The sequence below is a fragment of the Taudactylus pleione genome, unplaced genomic scaffold (assembly GCF_031769625.1).
Source record: "Taudactylus pleione unplaced genomic scaffold, aTauple2 ptg001755l, whole genome shotgun sequence".
Classification (NCBI taxonomy): Eukaryota; Metazoa; Chordata; class Amphibia; order Anura; family Myobatrachidae; genus Taudactylus; species Taudactylus pleione.
Genome location: NW_028286152.1, coordinates 241,149 through 264,357, shown reverse-complemented (window position 1 = coordinate 264,357; position 23,209 = coordinate 241,149). Strand labels below are relative to the sequence as shown.

Here is a 23,209-nt window from a genome sequence, read left to right as displayed (position 1 = left end):
TGACTGCACTCTGTATCACTCCTGTCTCACTGACTGCACTCTGTATCACTCCTGTCTCACTGACTGCACTCTCTATCACTCCTGTCTCACTGACTGCACTCTATATCACTCCTGTCTCACTGACTGCACTCTGTATTACTCTGTACCTCACTGACTGCACTCTGTATCACTCCCGTCTCACTGACTGCACTCTGTATTACTCTTTATCTCACTGACTTCACTCTGTATTCTCTTGTCTCACTGACTGCACTCTATATAACTTTGTATCTCACTGACTGCACTCTGTATCCTGCACTCTATATCTCACTAAATGCACTCTGTATCACTCCCGTCTCACTGACTGCACTCTGTATCCTGCACTCTGTATCTCACTGACTGCACTCTGTATCACTCTGTATCTCACTGACTGCACTCTGTATCTCACTGACTGCACTCTGTATCACTCTGTATCTCACTGACTGCACTCTATCTCACTGACTGCACTCTGTATCACTCCCGTCTCACTGACTGCACTCTGTATCCTGCACTCTGTATCTCACTGACTGCACTCTGTATCACTCTGTATCTCACTGACTGCACTCTGTATTATTCTGTATCTCACTGACTGCACTCTGTATCTCACTGACTGCACTCTGTATCTCACTGACTGCAATCTATATCACTCCCGTCTCACTGACTGCACTCTGTATTACTCTGTATCTCACTGACTGCACTCTGTATCCTGCACTCTATATCACGCCCTTCTCACTAATAGTGATGCCCAGTCTGCCTTTTGTTGTGGCGCAGGGAAGAGAAGGAGTGCTGGATCCGAGCAAAGTATGAGCAGAAGCTGTTTTTGTGCCCACTGCCCGCATCGGATGTGCCACTCGGACAGCAGCTGTTACGGGCTGTTGTGGAGGATGATTTACAAATGGTGGTCACACTGCTCGCTCACGGTACCAAGGAGGAGGTGAACGAAACCTACGGTGACGGAGATGGACGATCGGCTCTTCATCTCTCAGCGGCGATGGCCAATGTCGTATGCACACAGCTGCTGATCTGGGTGAGATGCCGGAGGGATCAGGGCAATGTAGCGCTGTACATATCCCAGTCTAACACTTCTCTTCCCTCTCTGTAGTATGGTGTGGATGTGAAATGCTGCGATGCCCGGGGTTTGTCACCGCTGTCGTACGCTCGCAGAGCCGGAAGCACAGAGTGCGCAGATATTCTCCTCCTGTATGGCTGCCCTAGCGACAGCTGCAGCCCAACGCCTGCTCTGTGAATACCGAGAACCATGTGACCTGCGCATCCCTGCACCTGTCACCTCAGTGACCAGCAATCAGCGCTGGCCTGGCGCTGGCAGCCATTTTTATCTCCTTGATTTCTCAGGATACAGGATTATACCTCCCCTGTGCGTTATAGCGCTGCTCAATCCTGGAACCCTGCAGCATTTGTCTGCCATACGGAGCGGTGTGTGTATAATACGGAGCGGTGTGTGTATAATACGGAGCGGTGTGTGTGTAATACGGAGCGGTGTGTGTGTAATACGGAGCGGTGTGTGTATAATACGGAGCGGTGTGTGTGTAATACGGAGCGGTGTGTGTATAATACGGAGCGGTGTGTGTATAATACGGAGCGGTGTGTGTATAATACGGAGCGGTGTGTGTGTATAATACGGAGCGGTGTGTGTATAATACGGAGCAGTGTGTGTGTATAATACGGAGCGGTGTGTGTATAATACGGAGCAGTGTGTGTGTATAATACGGAGCGGTGTGTGTATAATACGGAGCAGTGTGTGTGTATAATACGGAGCGGTGTGTGTATAATACGGAGCGGTGTGTGTATAACACGGAGCGGTGTGTGTGTATAACACGGAGCCGTGTGTGTATAACACGAAGCGGTGTGTGTATAACACGGAGCGGTGTGTGTATAACACGGAGCGGTGTGTGTGTATAACACGGAGCGGTGTGTGTGTATAATACGGAGCGGTGTGTGTGTATAATAGTATAATACGGAGCGGTGTGTGTAGTATAATACGGAGCGGTGTGTGTAGTATAATACGGAGCGGTGTGTGTAGTATAATACGGAGCGGTGTGTGTGTATAATACGGAGCGGTGTGTGTGTATAATACGGAGCAGTGTGTGTATAATACGGAGCAGTGTGTGTATAATACGGAGCAGTGTGTGTATAATTCCCTGTATGATACGTACGGAGCAGTGTGTGTATAATACGGAGCAGTGTGTGTATAATACGGAGCGGTGTGTGTATAATACGGAGCAGTGTGTGTATAATACGGAGCGGTGTGTGTATAATACGGAGCAGTGTGTGTATAATACGGAGCAGTGTGTGTATAATACGGAGCAGTGTGTGTATAATTCCCTGTATGATACGTACGGAGCAGTGTGTGTATAATACGGAGCAGTGTGTGTATAATACGGAGCAGTGTGTGTATAATACGGAGCGGTGTGTGTATAATACGGAGCGGTGTGTGTATAATACGGAGCGGTGTGTGTATAATACGGAGCAGTGTGTAATACGGAGCAGTGTGTGTATAATACGGAGCAATGTGTGTATAATTCCCTGTATGATACGTACGGAGCAGCCCCTGGCCTCACAGAGGACACTGATTGAGGGGTCACAGAATTTAGTACTTTGTGTGTTGGTGGCTGCAGATCACGTGTGTACATGTTACTCCTTAATATGTGGCATCGGGGAGTCTGCTACTTGGTGCCGTCCAGAGTGTTAATATTCCATAATCTGTACATTCCTCTGATATGTGAATAATGATCTCTACAAGGTAACTATAGATATGTATCTGTATTTGTATATATGTAATATATGTATAAGATTGTGTGCTGAGTTATTCATAAACATTAAGCTAATTGTGGTATAAATGTGCCGTGTTCACAATCTGTATTCACCCGCTGTACCCAGGAGCAGGTATCGCAGTGTGGCGTGTGGATGAGTCTGTGGGCCACGGGAATTTAGCGGGCAGGTGGGTAAAACGCTAGCTGGCGAGGGACTGTATAGAGAGGCATCTGATGAGGCATAGCGCTACTGTACAATAAGTCCTGTCTGAGGGGTGGACCAGCAGGATGTTGCTATGTCCGGCAGTAAACTCTTACCGGCCTAAAGCTATAACACTAGTATACATGGTTATATGGTGCTGCAGGTCGTTCCCGATGCTGGTGTCTGAGGCCGGGATTTCAGCTACTGAACTGTGTCTAAGCTGCAGGACAGTGAGGACAGAATGTGATGGAGGTCTCGCTCCATGCACTGGGAAGGGATTATGACCTATTAGTTATGGCAGCATTAATACTTATTGGGTCTCTGTTTGGGTGAGGCGTCGTCTGAGCTCTACAGGAGAAAGTGACCTATACCAGGGTCTGAGGGCCTGGATGCTGCTCTCAGCTGCTTGTGGGATGTCTGTAGCACAAAAGCGTCCATGGTCTGGGATAGACGTAAGATTGGGGGCATGGTATGAGAGAATGGTGAGATTGGGGCATAGGATGGTATGAGAGAATGGTGAGATTGGGGCATACGATGGTATGAGAGAATGGTAAGATTGGGGTATATGATGGTATGAGAGAATGGTGAGATTGGGGCTTAGGATGGTATGAGAGAATGGTGAGATTGGGGCATAGGATGGTATGAGAGAATGGTGAGATTGGGGCATAGGATGGTATGAGAGAATGGTAAGATTGGGGCATATGATGGTATGAGAGAATGGTGAGATTGGGGCATATAATGGTATGAGAGAATGGTAAGATTGGGGCATATGATGGTATGAGAGAATGGTAAGATTGGGGCATATGATGGTATGAGAGAATGGTAAGATTGGGGCATATGATGGTATGAGAGAATGGTAAGATTGGGGCATATGACGGTATGAGATAATGGTGAGATTGGGGCATATGATGGTATGAGAGAATGGTGAGATTGGGGGCATATGATGGTATGAGAGAATAGTAAGATTGGGGCATATGATCTGAGATAATGGTAAGATTGGGGCATATGATGGTATGAGAGAATGGTGAGATTGGGGCATATGATGGTATGAGAGAATGGTGAGATTGGGGCATAGGATGGTATGAGAGAATGGTAAGATTGGGGCATATGATGGTATGAGATGGTGAGATTGGGGCATATGATGGTATGAGAGAATGGTAAGATTGGGGCATATGATGGTATGAGAGAATGGTGAGATTGGGGCATAGGATGGTATGAGAGGATGGTAAGATTGGGGGCATATGATGGTATGAGAGGATGGTAAGATTGGGGCATATGATGGTATGAGAGAATGGTGAGATTGGGGCATATGATGGTATGAGATAATGGTAAGATTGGGGCATATGATGGTATGAGAGAATGGTAAGATTGGGGCATATGATGGTATAAGAGAATGGTGAGATTGGGGCATATGATGGTATAAGAGAATGGTGAGATTGGGGGCATATGATGGTCAGATATAATGTTGGTATTTGTGTATGTGGTGCTATGAGATAATGTTAGTATTTGGGTATGTGGTGGGCTGAGAGAATGGTAGCAGTCAGGTGGGATGTACAATTGCTGAGCTATAAGGACCCCAATATTGTTTAGTATTTGCCAAATGTAAAGTTGATGCCGTAGTTGAGTTTCCTTTTTCTTGAAACTGTGGAATAGATTCTAGTCTGAGATAACCGTACCATGTATACAGGAGCCCTAACGTTTACTAGATGATGAGCTACAGTATGCCAGTCATCAGCCTGATTCAGATTGCGGAATAGAGTTTATAAAGAACAAGTAACTGTGTACCCCTGGGTAACACCATGCTGCACTGCATGTGGCACATTTACAATGTGCAGAGAGATGTAGATTGTGTTCAAACTGTCATGTAAGTTGCAGTGTAAAAATAAAGCTTCCCAGCATTTGTAGGCTACATGCAAAAGCAGCCAGTATTTACCCTGCATGCAAAAAAGTATTTTTTGCATGCAGTAAGGACAGGTCCGGCCTGGCCGATGGTGTGATCATCATGACTGGCTCATTGAGGATGGAGCTGGGGTTAGATGCTGTGAGCTGGAGAGAGGAGCTGGGATGGGGGAAGGCAGTAAGGACAGGTCCGGCCTGGCCAATGGTGTGATCATCATGACTGGCTCATTGGGGATGTAGCTGGGGTTAGATGCTGTGAGCTGGAGAGTGGAGCTGGAATGAGGGAAGGCAGTAAGGACAGGCTCGGCCTGGCCGATGGTGTGATCATCATCATGACTGGCTCATTAGGGATGGAGCTGGGGTTAGATGCTGTGAGCTGGAGAGAGGAGCTGGGATGAGGGAAGGCAGTAAGGACAGGTCCGGCCTGGCCGATGGTGTGATCATCACGACTGGCTCATTGGGGATGGAGCTGGGGTTAGATACTGTGAGCTGGAGAGTGGAGCTGGGATGAGGGAAGGCAGTAAGGACAGGTCCGGCCTTGCCGATGGTGTGATCATCATCATGACTGGCTCATTGGGGATGTAGCTGGGGTTAGATGCTGTGAGCTGGAGAGAGGAGCCGGGATGAGGGAAGGCAGTAAGGACAGGTCCGGCCTGGCCGATGGTCTCATCGTCATGACTGGCTCATTGGGGATGTAGCTGGGGTTAGATGCTGTGAGCTGGAGAGAGGAGCTGGGATGAGGGAAGGCAGTAAGGACAGGTCCGGCCTGGCCGATGGTGTGATCATCACGACTGGCTCATTGGGGATGGAGCTGGGGTTAGATACTGTGAGCTGGAGAGTGGAGCTGGGATGAGGGAAGGCAGTAAGGACAGGTCCGGCCTTGCCGATGGTGTGATCATCATCATGACTGGCTCATTGGGGATGTAGCTGGGGTTAGATGCTGTGAGCTGGAGAGAGGAGCCGGGATGAGGGAAGGCAGTAAGGACAGGTCCGGCCTGGCCGATGGTGTGATCATCATGATTGGCTCATTTGGGATGGAGCTGGTGTTAGATGCTGTGAGGTGGAGAGAGGAGCTGGGATGAGGGAAGGCAGTAAGGACAGGTCCGGCCTGGCCGATGGTGTGATCATCATCATGACTGGCTCATTGGGGATGTAGCTGGGGTTAGATGCTGTGAGCTGGAGAGAGGAGCCGGGATGAGGGAAGGCAGTAAGGACAGGTCCGGCCTGGCCGATGGTGTGATCATCATGATTGGCTCATTTGGGATGGAGCTGGTGTTAGATGCTGTGAGCTGGAGAGAGGAGCCGGGATGAGGGAAGGCAGTAAGGACAGGTCCGGCCTGGCCGATGGTGTGATCATCATCATGACTGGCTCATTGGGGATGTAGCTGGGGTTAGATGCTGTGAGCTGGAGAGAGGAGCCGGGATGAGGGAAGGCAGTAAGGACAGGTCCGGCCTGGCCGATGGTGTGATCATCATGATTGGCTCATTTGGGATGGAGCTGGTGTTAGATGCTGTGAGCTGGAGAGAGGAGCCGGGATGAGGGAAGGCAGTAAGGACAGGTCCGGCCTGGCCGATGGTGTGATCATCATCATGACTGGCTCATTGGGGATGTAGCTGGGGTTAGATGCTGTGAGCTGGAGAGAGGAGCCGGGATGAGGGAAGGCAGTAAGGACAGGTCCGGCCTGGCCGATGGTCTCATCGTCATGACTGGCTCATTGGGGATGTAGCTGGGGTTAGATGCTGTGAGCTGGAGAGAGGAGCCGGGATGAGGGAAGGCAGTAAGGACAGGTCCGGCCTGGCCGATGGTCTCATCGTCATGACTGGCTCATTGGGGATGTAGCTGGGGTTAGATGCTGTGAGCTGGAGAGAGGAGCCGGGATGAGGGAAGGCAGTAAGGACAGGTCCGGCCTGGCCGATGGTCTCATCGTCATGACTGGCTCATTGGGGATGTAGCTGGGGTTAGATGCTGTGAGCTGGAGAGAGGAGCCGGGATGAGGGAAGGCAGTAAGGACAGGTCCGGCCTGGCCGATGGTCTCATCGTCATGACTGGCTCATTGGGGATGTAGCTGGGGTTAGATGCTGTGAGCTGGAGAGAGGAGCTGGGATGAGGGAAGGCAGTAAGGACAGGTCCGGCCTGGCCGATGGTGTGATCATCATGATTGGCTCATTGGGGGAACTGCTAACTGTGCTCAGTTTAAGACCCCAGTACACATAACGTCATATCATGTACTGCAGATGTACTGATGACATCCACAGGTAGGACTGAAGCTTCTTAAAACTGAAGATATTGAAAGAAAGTTGGGATCGTGGTGAGACATATATTCCTGTCAGTAATCTCACTGAGGTACGTTGCAGATGTTACAGTGTAACATAAATCTTTCGTTCGCTCCGGGTACGGAACCTGTTACACACATATTTGTTTTGCATTACATTAGGCACATTGTACTTGGTAAAGGCTTCGCTGATTGGTTGCTGTAGTGTCGGTTCGATCTTATAGCTCTCAGCCCAATATGACGCATGAAAAGGACAATTCACATGCAGGGGAGCGTCTGCTGTCCGTGTATACTTTGTATAGTATATTTATATTGCTGTGTACACACAGCGTGCTGTCTTGTGTATGTGCTGTGAAATAAAAAATAATCTTGTCTAATGGTTTGGTGCTGATTATTGGAGTACCTGTTACTGTGTCCCAGTCATTTAGTTCTGTCCTCCCTCCATGTCCCAGTCCCTTAGTCCTGTCCTCCCCCCATGTCCCAGTCCCTTAGTCCTGTCTTTCCCCCGTGTCCCAGTCCCTTAGTCCTGTCTTTCCCCCGTGTCCCAGTCCCTTAGTCCTGTCTTTCCCCCGTGTCCCAGTCCCTTAGTCCTGTCTTTCCCCCGTGTCCCAGTCCCTTTGTCCTGTCTTTCCCCCGTGTCCCAGTCCCTTAGTCCTGTCTTTCCCCCGTGTCCCAGTCCCTTAGTCCTGTCTTTCCCCCGTGTCCCAGTCCCTTAGTCCTGTCTTTCCCCCGTGTCCCAGTCCCTTAGTCCTGTCTTTCCCCCGTGTCCCAGTCCCTTAGTCCTGTCTTTCCCCCGTGTCCCAGTCCCTTAGTCCTGTCTTTCCCCCGTGTCCCAGTCCCTTAGTCCTGTCTTTCCCCCGTGTCCCAGTCCCTTAGTCCTGTCTTTCCCCCGTGTCCCAGTCCCTTAGTCCTGTCTTTCCCCCGTGTCCCAGTCCCTTAGTCCTGTCTTTCCCCCGTGTCCCAGTCCCTTAGTCCTGTCTTTCCCCCGTGTCCCAGTCCCTTAGTCCTGTCTTTCCCCCGTGTCCCAGTCCCTTAGTCCTGTCTTTCCCCCGTGTCCCAGTCCCTTAGTCCTGTCTTTCCCCCGTGTCCCAGTCCCTTAGTCCTGTCTTTCCCCCGTGTCCCAGTCCCTTAGTCCTGTCTTTCCCCCGTGTCCCAGTCCCTTAGTCCTGTCTTTCCCCCGTGTCCCAGTCCCTTAGTCCTGTCTTTCCCCCGTGTCCCAGTCCCTTAGTCCTGTCTTTCCCCCGTGTCCCAGTCCCTTAGTCCTGTCTTTCCCCCGTGTCCCAGTCCCTTAGTCCTGTCTTTCCCCCGTGTCCCAGTCCCTTAGTCCTGTCTTTCCCCCGTGTCCCAGTCCCTTAGTCCTGTCTTTCCCCCGTGTCCCAGTCCCTTAGTCCTGTCTTTCCCCCATCTCCCAGTCCCTTAGTTCTGTCCTCCCCCATCTCCCAGTCCCTTAGTCCTGTCTTTCCCCCAGTCCCTTAGTCCTGCCCTCCCCCCATGTCCTAGTCCCTTAAGTCTATTCTCCCATGTCCCAGTCATTCAGGTTTACCCTCCCCCATGTCCCAGTCCCTTAGTTCCTGTGTCCCCCTCAGTTCTCAGCATTAGGAAATATTTATTATCGGGTCTTAGACCAGATAATTATAGTTTCTTATTAATGCTGTTCGTGGGAATAAGAAATTATTAGTCGCTCATATGGTTCAGATCCCGTCCCTGTGGTGTGAAGGTATCACATCTTCAGGACCAGGGTGTCCATAGGCTAATGTCATCCTCAGATGGTGACCACTCCTGATGCCAAGCCACGGACGCTTGGTCAATTCTACTATACCTATGGGGACTGCTTTTGTGAGCAAAAATGAGAGACTGCAGCAGATATCTACGGTCCTCGGGTACTTGCCAAAAACAGGTGTAATCGGGGAGATATCCCACAGATAATAATTATAGGCCCGTTAGTCACAAGACGTTACACGTTATTACATCGCAGTCTGTGTTGTGGTTGAAGTACCCCTCCCTGTTGTTTCAGTGCAGTAGTAGAGAGAGGAAGCAGCCGCTGGGAAACCCCTGGGGGGCGGTTTAATCACCCTACAGACAGATTGCCTTGATTACAAGTAGCATAAAATACATTAGCACCTTCAGCTATGACAAGTGGTAACAGCAGAGCGATGGGGCTCATTACGCAGCCAGATGAGTGCATCCTCCCCCCAGCCACCATACACGTCCCTGCAAGCAGCCAAAGCTCCTCTCCAGCCTGTGCCTGGATCCTTCCTGCCAGGGGGTTTACTGCTATTCATGCTGGAGTATGACATTACTGCTTACCTCATTCATTTACAGGACATATATATATCAACCATAACATTGAAACCACTGATGGGTCAAGTGAAGAACATTGATTATCTTTCGGAAAGTGCTGCACGTGGGGTGAGGTGGCTCGCCCGTCTGCTCTGATCCCATAGAGCAGCTACTGTAGCACAAATTGCAGGAATAGTTAATGCTGGCTATGATGGAAAGGTTCCAGAACACACACTAACTGGTCTGTGGCTACAAAGCCCTGCTGACCCCTGTTCATTGCCGATAGCGCCTACAATGAGCACGTGAGCATCAGAACTGGACCATGGAGCAATGGAAGACGGTGGCCTGGTCTGATCATCATGTGGACGTGTGCGTCATTTACCTGGGAAAGAGATGGCACCAGAATGCACTATGGGAAGAAGGCAGTGTGATGCTCTGGGCAATGTCCTGCTGGGAAACCTTAGGTCCTGCCCTTCATGTGGATGTTGCTTTGACACATGCCACCTACCTAAACATTGTTGCAGACCAAGTTCCCCCCTTCATGCAGAATAATGTGCCCTGCCACACTGCAGAGATAGCTCAGGAACATGACAAGGAGCTCAGTGATGGTGACTTGGCCTCCAGATTCCCCAGATCTCAGTCCAATGGAGCATCTGTGGGATGTGGTGGAAAACAAGTCCCAGCTATTGAGACCCCACCTCGCACTTTAAAGGATTTAGAGGATCTGCTGCCAACGTCTTGGTGCCACATAGCACATTACACCTTCAGAGGTCTTGTACATTCTGTGCCTCCACGGGTCAGAGCTATTTTTGCGGCACGAGGGGGATCTACACAATATTAGGCAGGTGGATATAATGTTATGGCTCAACTGTGTGTATGTGTATATATACTAATGATACTAACGACGGATCTCAGGCACCTACAGTAGCATGAGGCTGGTACTAGTCCAGATACTAATGATGATGGATCTCCTGCACCTAGCATGAGGCTGGTACTAGTCCAGATACTAATGATGATGGATCTCCTGCACTTAGCATGGGGCTGGTACTAGTGCTGATATTAATGATGATGGATCTCCTGCACTTAGCATGGGGCTGGTACTGGTGCTGATAACTAATGATGGATCTCCTGCACCTAGTATGGGGCTGGTTCTAGTGCTGATACTAATGATGATAGATCTCCTGCACCTAGCATGGGGCTGGTACTAGCGCTGATACTAATGATGACGGATCTCCTGCACGTAGCATGGGGCTGATACTAGTGCGGAGACTAATGATGACTGATCTCCTGCACTCAGCATGGGGCTGGTAGTGTTGATACTGCTGATGATGGATCTCCTGCACCTAGCATGGGGCTGGTACTAGTGCTGATATTAATGATGATGGATCTCCTGCACTTAGCATGGGGCTGGTATTGGTGCTGATAACTAATGATGGATCTCCTGCACCTAGTATGGGGCTGGTTCTAGTGCTGATACTAATGATGATAGATCTCCTGCACCTAGCATGGGGCTGGTACTAGCGCTGATACTAATGATGACGGATCTCCTGCATGTAGCATGGGGCTGATACTAGTGCGGAGACTAATGATGACTGATCTCCTGCACTCAGCATGGGGCTGGTAGTGTTGATACTGCTGATGATGGATCTCCTGCACCTAGCATGGGGCTGGTACTAGTGCTGATACTAATGATGATGGATTTCCTGCACCCAGCATGGGGCTGGTACTAGTGCTGATACTAATGACTGATCTCCTGCACCTAGCATGGGGCTGGTACTAGTGCTGCTGCTGATGATGGATCTCCTGTACCTAGCATGGGGCTGGTACTAGTGCTGATACTAATGATGATGGATCTCCTGCACCCAGCTTGGGGCTGGTACTAGTGCTGTTACTAATGATGATGTATCTCCTGCACCTAGTATGGGGCTGGTACTACTGCTGATAGTAATGATGATGGATCTCCTGCACCTAGCATGGGGCTGATACTAGCGCTGATACTAATGATGATGGATCTCCTGCACGTAGCATGGGGCTGGTACTAGTGCTGATACTAATGATGACGGATCTCCTGCACCCAGCATGGGGCTGGTACTATTGCTGATACTAATGATGTATCTCCTGCAGCTAGTATGGGGCTGGTACTAGCGCTGATAGTAATGATGATGGATCTCCTGCACCTAGTATGGGGCTGCTACTAGCACTGATAGTAATGATGATGGATCTCCTGCATCTGTCATGGGACTGGTACTAGTGCTGAGACTAATGATGATGGATCTCCTGCACGTAGCATGGGGCTGATACTAGCGCTGATCTGATACTAATGATGATGGATCTCCTGCATCTGTCATGGGGCTGGTACTAGTGCAGATACTAATGATGATGGATCTCCTGCACCTAGTATGGGGCTGGTACTAGCGCTGATAGTAATGATGATGGATCTCCTGCACGTAGCATGGGGCTGGTACTAGTGCTGATACTATTGATGACTGATCTCCTACACGTAGCATGGGGCTGGTACTAGTGCTGATACTAATGATGATGGATCTACTGCACCTAGCATGGGGCTGGTACTAGTGCTGATACTAATGATGATGGATCTCCTGCACCTAGCATGTGGCTGGTACTAGTGCAGATACTAATGATGATGGATCTCCTGCACCTAGTATGGGGCTGGTACTAGTGCTGATACTAATGATGATGGATCTCCTGCACCTAGCATGTGGCTGGTACTAGTGCTTATACTAATGATGATGGATCTCCTGCACCTAGCATGGGGCTGGTACTAGTGCAGATGCTAATGATGATGGATCTCCTGCACCTAGTATGGGGCTGGTACTAGTGCTGATAGTAATGAAGATGGATCTCCTGCACGTAGCATGTGGCTGGTATTAGTGCAGATACTAATGATGATGGATCTCCTGCACGTAGCATGGGGCTGGTATTAGTGCTGATACTATTGATGATGGATCTCCTGCACCTAGCATGGGGCTGGTACTAGTGCTGATACTAATGATGGATCTCCTGCACCTAGTATGGGGCTGGTTCTAGTGCTGATACTAATGATGATGGATCTCCTGCACCTAGCATGGGGCTGGTACTAGTGCTAATACTAATGATGATGGATCTCCTGCGTCTGTCATGGGGCTGGTACTATTGCTGATACTAATGATGATGGATCTCCTGCATCTGTCATGGGGCTGGTACTAGTGCTGATACTAATGATGATGGATCTCCTGCACTTAGCATGGGGCTGGTACTGGTGCTGATAACTAATGATGGATCTCCTGCACCTAGTATGGGGCTGGTTCTAGTGCTGATACTAATGATGATAGATCTCCTGCACCTAGCATGGGGCTGGTACTAGCGCTGATACTAATGACGGATCTCCTGCACGTAGCATGGGGCTGATACTAGTGCGGAGACTAATGATGACTGATCTCCTGCACTCAGCATGGGGCTGGTAGTGTTGATACTGCTGATGATGGATCTCCTGCACCTAGCATGGGGCTGGTACTAGTGCTGATATTAATGATGATGGATCTCCTGCACTTAGCATGGGGCTGGTACTGGTGCTGATAACTAATGATGGATCTCCTGCACCTAGTATGGGGCTGGTTCTAGTGCTGATATTAATGATGATAGATCTCCTGCACCTAGCATGGGGCTGGTACTAGCGCTGATACTAATGATGACGGATCTCCTGCACGTAGCATGGGGCTGATACTAGTGCGGAGACTAATGATGACTGATCTCCTGCACTCAGCATGGGGCTGGTAGTGTTGATACTGCTGATGATGTATCTCCTGCACCTAGCATGGGGCTGGTACTAGTGCTGATACTAATGATGATGGATTTCCTGCACCCAGCATGGGGCTGGTACTAGTGCTGATACTAATGACTGATCTCCTGCACCTAGCATGGGGCTGGTACTAGTGCTGCTGATGATGATGGATCTCCTGTACCTAGCATGGGGCTGGTACTAGTGCTGATACTAATGATGATGGATCTCCTGCACCCAGCTTGGGGCTGGTACTAGTGCTGTTACTAATGATGATGTATCTCCTGCACCTAGTATGGGGCTGGTACTACTGCTGATAGTAATGATGATGGATCTCCTGCACCTAGCATGGGGCTGATACTAGCGCTGATACTAATGATGATGGATCTCCTGCACGTAGCATGGGGCTGGTACTAGTGCTGATACTAATGATGACGGATCTCCTGCACCCAGCATGGGGCTGGTACTATTGCTGATACTAATGATGTATCTCCTGCACCTAGTATGGGGCTGGTACTAGCGCTGATAGTAATGATGATGGATCTCCTGCACCTAGTATGGGGCTGCTACTAGCACTGATAGTAATGATGATGGATCTCCTGCATCTGTCATGGGACTGGTACTAGTGCTGAGACTAATGATGATGGATCTCCTGCACGTAGCATGGGGCTGATACTAGCGCTGATCTGATACTAATGATGATGGATCTCCTGCACGTAGCATGGGGCTGGTACTAGTGCTGATACTATTGATGACGGATCTCCTACACGTAGCATGGGGCTGGTACTAGTGCTGATACTAATGATGATGGATCTACTGCACCTAGCATGGGGCTGGTACTAGTGCTGATACTAATGATGATGGATCTCCTGCACCTAGCATGTGGCTGGTACTAGTGCAGATACTAATGATGATGGATCTCCTGCACCTAGTATGGGGCTGGTACTAGTGCTGATACTAATGATGATGGATCTCCTGCACCTAGCATGTGGCTGGTACTAGTGCTTATACTAATGATGATGGATCTCCTGCACCTAGCATGGGGCTGGTACTAGTGCAGATGCTAATGATGATGGATCTCCTGCACCTAGTATGGGGCTGGTACTAGTGCTGATAGTAATGAAGATGGATCTCCTGCACGTAGCATGTGGCTGGTATTAGTGCAGATACTAATGATGATGGATCTCCTGCACGTAGCATGGGGCTGGTATTAGTGCTGATACTATTGATGATGGATCTCCTGCACCTAGCATGGGGCTGGTACTAGTGCTGATACTAATGATGGATCTCCTGCACCTAGTATGGGGCTGGTTCTAGTGCTGATACTAATGATGATGGATCTCCTGCACCTAGCATGGGGCTGGTACTAGTGCTAATACTAATGATGATGGATCTCCTGCGTCTGTCATGGGGCTGGTACTATTGCTGATACTAATGATGATGGATCTCCTGCATCTGTCATGGGGCTGGTACTAGTGCTGATACTAATGATGATGGATCTCCTGCACCTAGCATGGGGCTGGTACTAGTGCTGATACTAATGATGATGGATCTCCTGCACCTAGCATGGAGCTGGTATTAGTGCTGATACTATTGATGATGGATCTCCTGCACCTAGCATGGGGCTGGTACTAGTGCTGATACTAATGATGGATCTCCTGCACCTAGTATGGGGCTGGTTCTAGTGCTGATACTAATGATGATGGATCTCCTGCACCTAGCATGGGGCTGGTACTAGTGCTAATACTAATGATGATGGATCTCCTGCGTCTGTCATGGGGCTGGTACTATTGCTGATACTAATGATGATGGATCTCCTGCATCTGTCATGGGGCTGGTACTAGTGCTGATACTAATGATGATGGATCTCCTGCACTTAGCATGGGGCTGGTACTAGTGCTGATACTAATGATGGATCTCCTGCACCTAGCATGGAGCTGGTTCTAGTGCTGATACTAATGATGATAGATCTCCTGCACCTAGCATGGGGCTGGTACTAGTGCTGATACTATTGATGATGGATCTCCTGCACCTAGTATGGGGCTGGTACTAGTGCTGATACTATTGATGATGGATCTCCTGCACCTAGTATGGGGCTGGTACTAGTGCAGATACTAATGATGATGGATATCCTACACCTAGTATGGGGCTGGTACTAGTGCTGATAGTAATGAAAATGGATCTCCTGCACGTAGCATGTGACTGGTATTAGTGCAGATACTAATGATGATGGATCTCCTGCACCTAGCATGGGGCTGGTACTAGTGCTGATACTATTGATGATGGATCTCCTGCACCTAGCATGGGGCTGGTACTAGTGCTGACACTATTGATGATGGATCTCCTGCACCTAGTATGGGGCTGGTACTAGTGCTGATACTAATGATGATGGATTTCCTGCACCTAGTATGGGGCTGGTACTAGTGCTGATACTATTGATGATGGATCTCCTGCACCTAGTATGGGGCTGGTACTAGTGCTGATACTAATGATGATGTATCTCCTGCACCTAGTATGGGGCTGGTTCTAGTGCTGATACTAATGATGATTGATCTCCTGCACCTAGCATGGGGCTGGTACTAGTGCTGATACTAATGATGATGGATCTCCTGCACCTAGCATGGGGCTGGTACTAGTGCTGATACTAATGATGATGGATCTCCTGCATCTGTCATGGGGCTGGTACTAGTGCTGATACTAATGATGATGGATCTCCTGCACCTAGCATGGGGCTGGTACTAGTGCTGATACTAATGATGACTGATCTCCTGCACCTAGCATGGGGCTGGTACTAGTGCTGATGGATCTCCTGCACCTAGTATGGGGCTGGTACTAGTGCTGATACTATTGATGATGGATCTCCTGCACCTAGTATGGGGCTGGTACTAGTGCTGATACTAATGATGATGGATTTCCAGCACCTAGTATGGGGCTGGTACTAGTGCTGATACTATTGATGATGGATCTCCTGCACCTAGTATGGGGCTGGTACTAGTGCTGATACTAATGATGACGGATCTCCTGCACCTAATATGAGACTGGTTCTAGTGCTGATACTAATGATGATGGATCTCCTGCACCTAGCATGGGGCTGGTACTAGTGCTGATACTAATGATGATGGATCTCCTGCACCTAGCATGTGGCTGGTACTAGTGCAGATACTAATGATGATGGATATCCTGCACCTAGTATGGGGCTGGTACTAGTGCTGATAGTAATGAAGATGGATCTCCTGCACGTAGCATGGGGCTGGTATTAGTGCAGATACTAATGATGATGGATCTCCTGCACGTAGCATGGGGCTGGTATTAGTGCTGATACTATTGATGATGGATCTCCTGCACCTAGCATGGGGCTGGTACTAGTGCTGATACTAATAATGGATCTCCTGCACCTAGTATGGGGCTGGTTCTAGTGCTGATACTAATGATGATGGATCTCCTGCACCTAGCATGGGGCTGGTACTAGTGCTAATACAATGATGATGGATCTCCTGCATCTGTCATGGGGCTGGTACTATTGCTGATACTAATGATGATGGATCTCCTGCATCTGTCATGGGGCTGGTACTAGTGCTGATACTAATGATGATGGATCTCCTGCACCTAGCATGGGGCTGGTACTAGTGCTGATACTAATGATGATGGATCTCCTGCACCTAGTATGGGGCTGGTACTAGTGCTGATACTAATGATGATGGATCTCCTGCACTTAGCATGGGGCTGGTACTAGTGCTGATACTAATGATGATGGATCTCCTGCACTTAGCCTGGGGCTGGTACTAGTGCTGATACTAATGATGGATCTCCTGCACCTAGCATGGGGCTGGTTCTAGTGCTGATACTAATGATGATAGATCTCCTGCACCTAGCATGGGGCTGGTACTAGTGCTGATACTATTGATGATGGATATCCTGCACCTAGTATGGGGCTGGTACTAGTGCTGATACTATTGATGATGGATCTCCTGCACCTAGTATGGGGCTGGTACTAGTGCTGATACTAATGATGATGGATTTCCTGCACCTAGTATGGGGCTGGTACTAGTGCTGATACTATTGATGATGGATCTCCTGCACCTAGTATGGGGCTGGTACTAGTGCTGATACTAATGATGACTGATCTCCTGCACCTAGTATGGGGCTGGTTCTAGTGCTGATACTAATGATGATGGATCTCCTGCACCTAGCATGGGGCTGGTACTAGTGCTGATACTAATGATGATGGATCTCCTGCACCTAGCATGGGGCTGGTACTAGTGCTGATACTAATGATGATGGATCTCCTGCACCTAGCATGTGGCTGGTACTAGTGCAGATACTAATGATGGATATCCTGCACCTAGTATGGGGCTGGTACTAGTGCTGATAGTAATGAAGATGGATCTCCTGCACGTAGCATGTGGCTGGTATTAGTGCAGATACTAATGATGATGGATCTCCTGCACGTAGCATGGGGCTGGTATTAGTGCTGATACTATTGATGATGGATCTCCTGCACCTAGCATGGGGCTGGTACTAGTGCTGATACTAATGATGGATCTCCTGCACCTAGTATGGGGCTGGTTCTAGTGCTGATACAAATGATGATGGATCTCCTGCACCTAGCATGGGGCTGGTACTAGTGCTAATACTAATGATGATGGATCTCCTGCATCTGTCATGGGGCTGGTACTAGTGCTGATACTAATGATGATGTATCTCCTGCACCTAGCATGGGGCTGGTACTAGTGCTGATACTAATGATGACGGATCTCCTGCACCTAGCATGGGGCTGGTACTAGTGCTGATACTATTGATGATGGATCTCCTGCACCTAGTATGGGGCTGGTACTAGTGCTGATACTATTGATGATGGATCTCCTGCACCTAGTATGGGGCTGGTACTAGTGCTGATACTAATGATGATGGATTTCCTGCACCTAGTATGGGGCTGGTACTAGTGCTGATACTATTGATGATGGATCTCCTGCACCTAGTATGGGGCTGGTACTAGTGCTGATACTAATGATGACGGATCTCCTGCACCTAGTATGGGGCTGGTTCTAGTGCTGATACTGATGATGGATCTCCTGCACCTAGCATGGGGCTGGTACTAGTGCTGATACTAATGATGATGGATCTCCTGCACCTAGCATGTGGCTGGTACTAGTGCAGATACTAATGATGATGGATATCCTGCACCTAGTATGGGGCTGGTACTAGTGCTGATAGTAATGAAGATGGATCTCCTGCACGTAGCATGTGGCTGGTATTAGTGCAGATACTTATAATGATGGATCTCCTGCACGTAGCATGGGGCTGGTATTAGTGCTGATACTATTGATGATGGATCTCCTGCACCTAGCATGGGGCTGGTACTAGTGCTGATACTAATGATGGATCTCCTGCACCTAGTATGGGGCTGGTTCTAGTGCTGATACTAATGATGATGGATCTCCTGCACCTAGCATGGGGCTGGTACTAGTGCTAATACTAATGATGATGGATCTCCTGCATCTGTCATGGGGCTGGTACTAGTGCTGATACTAATGATGATGGATCTCCTGCACCTAGCATGGGGCTGGTACTAGTGCTGATACTAATGATGATGGATCTCCTGCACCTAGTATGGGGCTGGTACTAGTGCAGATACTAATGATGATGGATCTCCTGCACCTAGTATGGGGCTGGTACTAGCGCTGATAGTAATGATGATGGATCTCCTGCACGTAGCATGGGGCTGGTACTAGTGCTGATACTATTGACGGATCTCCTACACGTAGCATGGGGCTGGTACTAGTGCTGATACTAATGATGATGGATCTACTGCACCTAGCATGGGGCTGGTACTAGTGCTGATACTAATGATGATGGATCTCCTGCACCTAGCATGTGGCTGGTACTAGTGCAGATACTAATGATGATGGATCTCCTGCACCTAGTATGGGGCTGGTACTAGTGCTGATACTAATGATGATGGATCTCCTGCACCTAGCATGTGGCTGGTACTAGTGCTTATACTAATGATGATGGATCTCCTGCACCTAGCATGGGGCTGGTACTAGTGCAGATGCTAATGATGATGGATCTCCTGCACCTAGTATGGGGCTGGTACTAGTGCTGATAGTAATGAAGATGGATCTCCTGCACGTAGCATGTGGCTGGTATTAGTGCAGATACTAATGATGATGGATCTCCTGCACGTAGCATGGGGCTGGTATTAGTGGTGATACTATTGATGATGGATCTCCTGCACCTAGCATGGGGCTGGTACTAGTGCTGATACTAATGATGGATCTCCTGCACCTAGTATGGGGCTGGTTCTAGTGCTGATACTAATGATGATGGATCTCCTGCACCTAGCATGGGGCTGGTACTAGTGCTAATACTAATGATGATGGATCTCCTGCGTCTGTCATGGGGCTGGTACTATTGCTGATACTAATGATGATGGATCTCCTGCATCTGTCATGGGGCTGGTACTAGTGCTGATACTAATGATGATGGATCTCCTGCACCTAGCATGGGGCTGGTACTAGTGCTGATACTAATGATGATGGATCTCCTGCACTTAGCATGGGGCTGGTACTAGTGCTGATACTAATGATGGATCTCCTGCACCTAGCATGGAGCTGGTTCTAGTGCTGATACTAATGATGATAGATCTCCTGCACCTAGCATGGGGCTGGTACTAGTGCTGATACTATTGATGATGGATCTCCTGCACCTAGTATGGGGCTGGTACTAGTGCTGATACTATTGATGATGGATCTCCTGCACCTAGTATGGGGCTGGTACTAGTGCAGATACTAATGATGATGGATATCCTGCACCTAGTATGGGGCTGGTACTAGTGCTGATAGTAATGAAAATGGATCTCCTGCACGTAGCATGTGACTGGTATTAGTGCAGATACTAATGATGATGGATCTCCTGCACGTAGCATGGGGCTGGTATTAGTGCTGATACTATTGATGATGGATCTCCTGCACCTAGTATGGGGCTGGTACTAGTGCTGATACTAATGATGACGGATCTCCTGCACCTAGCATGGGGCTGGTTCTAGTGCTGATACTAATGATGATAGATCTCCTGCACCTAGCATGGGGCTGGTACTAGTGCTGATACTATTGATGATGGATCTCCTGCACCTAGCATGGGGCTGGTACTAGTGCTGACACTATTGATGATGGATCTCCTGCACCTAGCATGGGGCTGGTACTAGTGCTGATACTAATGATGATGGATCTCCTGCATCTGTCATGGGGCTGGTACTAGTGCTGATACTAATGATGATGGATCTCCTGCACCTAGCATGGGGCTGGTACTAGTGCTGATACTAATGATGACGGATCTCCTGCACCTAGCATGGGGCTGGTACTAGTGCTGATGGATCTCCTGCACCTAGTATGGGGCTGGTACTAGTGCTGATACTATTGATGATGGATCTCCTGCACCTAGTATGGGGCTGGTACTAGTGCTGATACTAATGATGATGGATTTCCAGCACCTAGTATGGGGCTGGTACTAGTGCTGATACTATTGATGATGGATCTCCTGCACCTAGTATGGGGCTGGTACTAGTGCTGATACTAATGATGACGGATCTCCTGCACCTAGTATGAGGCTGGTTCTAGTGCTGATACTAATGATGATGGATCTCCTGCACCTAGCATGGGGCTGGTACTAGTGCTGATACTAATGATGATGGATCTCCTGCACCTAGCATGTGGCTGGTACTAGTGCAGATACTAATGATGATGGATATCCTGCACCTAGTATGGGGCTGGTACTAGTGCTGATAGTAATGAAGATGGATCTCCTGCACGTAGCATGGGGCTGGTATTAGTGCAGATACTAATGATGATGGATCTCCTGCACGTAGCATGGGGCTGGTATTAGTGCTGATACTATTGATGATGGATCTCCTGCACCTAGCATGGGGCTGGTACTAGTGCTGATACTAATGATGGATCTCCTGCACCTAGTATGGGGCTGGTTCTAGTGCTGATACTAATGATGATGGATCTCCTGCACCTAGCATGGGGCTGGTACTAGTGCTAATACAATGATGATGGATCTCCTGCATCTGTCATGGGGCTGGTACTATTGCTGATACTAATGATGATGGATCTCCTGCATCTGTCATGGGGCTGCTACTAGTGCTGATACTAATGATGATGGATCTCCTGCACCTAGCATGGGGCTGGTACTAGTGCTGATACTAATGATGATGGATCTCCTGCACCTAGTATGGGGCTGGTACTAGTGCTGATACTAATGATGATGGATCTCCTGCACTTAGCATGGGGCTGGTACTAGTGCTGATACTTATGATGATGGATCTCCTGCACTTAGCATGGGGCTGGTACTAGTGCTGATACTAATGATGGATCTCCTGCACCTAGCATGGGGCTGGTTCTAGTGCTGATACTAATGATGATGGATCTCCTGCACCTAGCATGGGGCTGGTACTAGTGCTGATAGTAATGAAGATGGATCTCCTGCACGTAGCATGTGGCTGGTATTAGTGCAGATACTAATGATGATGGATCTCCTGCACGTAGCATGGGGCTGGTATTAGTGCTGATACTATTGATGATGGATCTCCTGCACCTAGCATGGGGCTGGTACTAGTGCTGATACTAATGATGGATCTCCTGCACCTAGTATGGGGCTGGTTCTAGTGCTGATACTAATGATGATGGATCTCCTGCACCTAGCATGGGGCTGGTACTAGTGCTAATACTAATGATGATGGATCTCCTGCATCTGTCATGGGGCTGGTACTAGTGCTGATACTAATGGTGATGGATCTCCTGCACCTAGCATGGGGCTGGTACTAGTGCTGATACTAATGATGACGGATCTCCTGCACCTAGCATGGGGCTGGTACTAGTGCTGATACTATTGATGATGGATCTCCTGCACCTAGTATGGGGCTGGTACTAGTGCTGATACTAATGATGATGGATTTCCTGCACCTAGTATGGGGCTGGTACTAGTGCTGATACTATTGATGATGGATCTCCTGCATCTAGTATGGGGCTGGTACTAGTGCTGATACTAATGATGACGGATCTCCTGCACCTAGTATGGGGCTGGTTCTAGTGCTGATACTAATGATGATGGATCTCCTGCACCTAGCATGGGGCTGGTACTAGTGCTGATACTAATGATGATGGATCTCCTGCACCTAGCATGTGGCTGGTACTAGTGCAGATACTAATGATGATGGATATCCTGCACCTAGTATGGGGCTGGTACTAGTGCTGATAGTAATGAAGATGGATCTCCTGCACGTAGCATGTGGCTGGTATTAGTGCAGATACTAATGATGATGGATCTCCTGCACGTAGCATGGGGCTGGTATTAGTGCTGATACTATTGATGATGGATCTCCTGCACCTAGCATGGGGCTGGTACTAGTGCTGATACTAATGATGGATCTCCTGCACCTAGTATGGGGCTGGTTCTAGTGCTGATACTAATGATGATGGATCTCCTGCACCTAGTATGGGGCTGGTACTAGTGCTAATACTAATGATGATGGATCTCCTGCATCTGTCATGGGGCTGGTACTAGTGCTGATACTAATGATGATGGATCTCCTGCACCTAGCATGGGGCTGGTACTAGTGCTGATACTAATGATGATGGATCTCCTGCACCTAGTATGGGGCTGGTACTAGTGCTGATACTAATGATGATGGATCTCCTGCACCTAGTATGGGGCTGGTACTAGCGCTGATAGTAATGATGATGGATCTCCTGCACGTAGCATGGGGCTGGTACTAGTGCTGATACTATTGATGACGGATCTCCTACACGTAGCATGGGGCTGGTACTAGTGCTGATACTAATGATGATGGATCTACTGCACCTAGCATGGGGCTGGTACTAGTGCTGATACTAATGATGATGGATCTCCTGCACCTAGCATGTGGCTGGTACTAGTGCAGATACTAATGATGATGGATCTCCTGCACCTAGTATGGGGCTGGTACTAA

General features: G+C 48.8%; 1 protein-coding gene across 1 annotated transcript in view; it reads left to right on the top strand.

The window, feature by feature from the left end:
* LOC148439478 (arf-GAP with GTPase, ANK repeat and PH domain-containing protein 3-like) overlaps nucleotides 1-7,509 on the top strand; it is a gene marked incomplete at its 5' end in the record, with an annotated part of 50,037 nt that extends 42,528 nt beyond the window's left edge. The window contains 2 exons of the mRNA XM_088464699.1: nucleotides 787-1,042; nucleotides 1,118-7,509. Of these exons, the coding sequence (XP_088320825.1) occupies nucleotides 787-1,042; nucleotides 1,118-1,261 (400 nt within the window). The remainder of the gene's footprint in view (nucleotides 1-786; nucleotides 1,043-1,117) is intronic.
* Between the last annotated feature and the right edge of the window lie 15,700 nt (nucleotides 7,510-23,209).